Here is a 4,095-nt window from a genome sequence, read left to right as displayed (position 1 = left end):
AAACATATTGTAAATTCGTATAATTATAATCATTTATATGTTTTTATCTATATATTGTATAATCTTTATATGAAAAATGTATATGTCCAATGTTTTAGGCCAAACCTTTTTACTTATGGCCTATGTGCTAAATAGGCCAGTTAACGTGAAATAATGTAACAGCAATTTAATTGCAATGTGGTCTCACAGTGTATCTCCTTCATCATGAGAGTTTTGGGACTAAATTAGCTATATTAAAAGTTCAATAACGTGATGTCTTGTTGCATGCACTTGAATTGCCCTTGAACGTTAATATGCATCAAGCATACAGTAAGCATATGCTCTGAGATATATGCCAGACGATATTTAATCAACTTTAGCACCCTTGATGTAATGAGTAAAGCCAATCCACAAACCCTATCAATCTAAGCATTTAAGGCGTATATTCTTCTACATCCTCTACATGGTTGCAAACCTGAAAATCTGTATACATTCTGTAGCTTTTACCGATGGAAAAGGGGGGATGCTTTATGTAATTTGGAAGTATTAAGATTAGTCAGTAGGCTATATCCTGTGTAGAGGAAGACTTAGAATACTTGCTATATCGAAGAAAGTGCACGCAACGTTTGGCTAAGTATTTCCAGATATTTTAAATGCAATTGATGTCAGCATCTGTAGACCAGAGTTAGAAATAGACAACACGATGTAATGTTGCCCAGCATAGAGAAACATGGTAGACTATATTTGGGGAATGTGAGTGACCCAAAGACCACATCGGAATCAATACGCAAGCGTTTGACTGAGTATCTCAAAGCTGTGAAATATGGAAAATTTATTTTTCAGCAGTCCACTAGTCCAGTAGCTAAAAAAGGTTGTTGTTATTGTTTTGTTTTTAGGATATATTATGATTTTTTTGCGTTATTTAAAATATGGTATAAAATAGGCCTACATACGTTTGTAGAGTATCCAGAGTTATATCGACAAATCAACTAATTAGTGAAATACAAAGCAAAGCCTCAGTGCTGATTGAATCTGTTAAGTGCCCTGTGCTACCTTGTAAAATTCATATAAAAGAATTGCGAGAGTATAACAATCCCACCAGAGTTTGGCTCCCAACGTTTATAGGGGGGGATCTGTTAAAGTTGTTCATGTGAGGTGTACGAGAGGATATTATGTGAAATATACCCTCTTAAAGTAACCTTATAGAATATCGTCTTCTTTTACAGAGCCAATGGTTTCAACCTGTTGACCCCTTTACTGTAAATATGAGTATAGAGCAGCAATGAGCATCAGTCTTTTCTTAAAACAAGCTTGTAAAATAGGGACATCACAGCTTTATATGACACTGAATTCTACCGTAATTTGTTCGAAAACAAGATGTCATATGCACCCTCTCCTGCGGGTAGAATAAATAGTTTTCATAAGAAATCATATTTTAAAACGTTTGCCAGCTAATAAAGACATTAAACGAGGCTATAGACAGTTCCGCATATTTGTACAGTAGAGTGTGGGCCTAAAAGAGTAGTCGTTTTGGACTCTGCATGCTTTCAGTGAATCAAAACCCAATTCTAGTTTTTTAAATAAAACATTTATGGTATTTTTTAAAAAGCATATAAACCTGCGTAATACAGAAGTTAATGTTTTGTTTTGTCTGAGATGGACCAAGTGGGTGGTACCACGAGTAGAGTAAGTAAACCTAATCACATGACTTGCGGATGACCAATCCGGTGGCCCTCCAGGTTTAACTACGTTAAATGTCAGATTGCAATAAACTAGAAGCTGCTGGTCGGGCCCGCGGAAATGGGCGAGCATAATCTCCTTAATCCAGGGTTTGTGGGACCTTTGGTAAATATCCACACTGGGGACACTTTTTATTTCCCGAATTTTAGAGCCTCAGGAGGACAACTGGCGGGGCTACCATCTCTCTCCTACCCGAGAAGGGACAATGTATGCTCCCTCCCGTGGAACCCATCGGAGCCGTGCAATGGATATTCTCAATCCTATTTTAGCAGCCCCGTCTCTATTAACCCTTCTTTTAACCGATCGTGTGAAATTTCTCGGCCGGAGGAAGGTAAATGCTACTATAGCAATAGCGGAGGAAACAGGGACCCATGCTCAGGTGGCAGCAGCAACCTCAAACGAGAGGATAGGGCGAGAGACACATCATCCCTAACATCTGATCACGGGATGCACAGTGGAATGAGCAGTAGTGGGGCTTTTACCAAGTATGATTATGGGACCGAGCAACACACACAAGATCCGCCATCCTGCCAGTCTCTGGAATCCGACTCTAGTTCTTCGCTGCTCAATGAGGGGAGCAAGCCTTCATCTAGCGACTCACAGACCCTGGTGTCTCCGGGAAACCACTCCAGCAACATTTCTGCAGGCGGAGGTGGGTTTCATCTATGTTCTCTCAATCACACCTACTAATAGACCGCAAACCATGGTCACTCATATTGTTTACCCTGGAGGCACATGCATAGCCTCCAGCCAGGGCGTGTTTCCACATTCGGTTTCAAAATGCACATGCAGCTGTTTTGATTTGCCTGCAAGCGACTTGCGTGGTAGATAAACGCCGCTAGGGGTTGCCCTATAATGCCCCACACGCCAACCATTTGTGTACAGCAATGCATTCAAAGCAAGATATATGACTGCGATTGCTTGTAGCCTACACTTAGGTGAAATACAAAGTGATCCAAACAAGCTTAGTTTAAATGCATACATTTTGTCTAGATAATGAGACACCTTTGATTATTTGCTGTGATTTAAAGAGGTTTAGCGCTTTGGATGACTGCATCAATTTGAGAGGCTATTGTTTTAATGACTTGTAAACTGCATTAATATCTGTCTTTGTGTACTTTGGAGTTGTTTAATATGCCTAGGAACTCGCAAATAAGTAGGGGTATGTGCAAGCAAGATTTAATTATCGCGTTAATGTTGCTTTACTGCAACAGTAAAACTTCATGTGACACAAAGCACTGTAAATTGGTGGTCTAATGATGTATAGACAAACGATAGGGTGAAGGCTGAACTTGTAGAAGTAAGCTCATCTACACAGACCTTCATCGTGTGGACTCCCTACATAAAGATCACAACAAGCCAAGTGTGATGCGCTCTGCTCACAGGAAGTCCCACCAAATGGAGTGTAGCCTTGGAGGTGACCGTGAATTGTGCAACTGCTGTGACTAATCCGTTGTATGCCCCCTCCAGGTGCCCCGTGGTACCCGATGCACACGCGGACCCGAAAGAAACGCAAACCGTATTCCAAACTCCAACTGGCGGAGCTAGAGGGCGAATTCATGCTCAATGAGTTCATCACCAGGCAGCGGCGGAGGGAGCTTTCCGACCGTCTAAACCTCAGCGACCAACAGGTTAAAATATGGTTCCAGAACCGGCGCATGAAGAAGAAGAGACTCATGCTAAGGGAGCAAGCATTGGCCTACTTTTAGGGATGTTACAAAAGGGTAATCAATTGGCAGGCATAGGCTAGGGCCTGTTGGTCTCCAAGTAGTCTTAAAATGCATGCGATCTTCTGCCCCTCCGATGAAAGCAGCCTGAATTAGACGTCCGTCAAGTTTAGAAAAATACAGGAAGCGTAAAATATTGCTATACGATGCAAACGACCAAGATGATACTTCTGTCCAAACTTTAAAATAAACTTCAACTCAAAATTGGACTGTCCTTGTGGTGTGGTATCATACCTATATATAGACGTCAATGAGCTGTGAGATGATACTCTTGCGTGCCACATATGGTCTGCGCTACATAAATGGTGAGATTGGTGGTTAAAGGCTATGTTTTCCTAAAAAAATCTATCTTTGTTAAGGAATATCTCACTTTGTTTTGATAAGTGATTTATTATGTTGTGATACACGTTGGTGGGGATTTTTGCCAGCGAGGATATGGATGAAATAAGGCCACGTTTACAAACCATACAAATAAACATGCGGGCAATACAAAGAGGACAGAGGCCTGAATGTGCAGTCCAATTCCTCGCCAATACCACTGAAGCCACGCGCATTTAACATTGGAGTCTTCTTAAGTATAACTTCCCAGTTGTTTGATATATCCCCAGCGATCCCTTGTTATGGGAGCGGAACATTACCCTTATCTCTT

The 4,095-nt window shown here is 41.2% G+C and overlaps 1 protein-coding gene across 1 annotated transcript; it reads left to right on the top strand.

Moving 5' to 3' along the window:
* Window positions 1–1,779: 1,779 nt before the first annotated feature.
* hoxc12a (homeobox C12a) lies at window positions 1,780–3,564 on the top strand. The gene is made up of 2 exons (XM_047040804.1): window positions 1,780–2,371; window positions 3,190–3,564. Exons 1-2 carry the CDS (start codon window positions 1,780–1,782, stop codon window positions 3,426–3,428), a joined length of 831 nt encoding a protein of 276 aa, XP_046896760.1. The 3' UTR covers window positions 3,429–3,564.
* Window positions 3,565–4,095: the final 531 nt, after the last annotated feature.

This window comes from Hypomesus transpacificus, chromosome 18 (genome assembly GCF_021917145.1).
Source record: "Hypomesus transpacificus isolate Combined female chromosome 18, fHypTra1, whole genome shotgun sequence".
Lineage (NCBI taxonomy): Eukaryota > Metazoa > Chordata > Actinopteri > Osmeriformes > Osmeridae > Hypomesus > Hypomesus transpacificus.
Note: the sequence above shows the minus strand (reverse complement) of the source record. Positions and strands in the feature narration are given on the sequence as shown.

Coding starts and splice junctions, on each gene's coding strand:
- hoxc12a (XM_047040804.1), top strand. CDS start 1,780: ATGGGCGAGCATAATCTCCTTAATCCAGGGTTTGTGGGACCTTTGGTA. Junction 2,372..3,189: donor CAACATTTCTGCAGGCGGAG/GTGGGTTTCATC, acceptor TGCCCCCTCCAG/GTGCCCCGTGGTACCCGATG.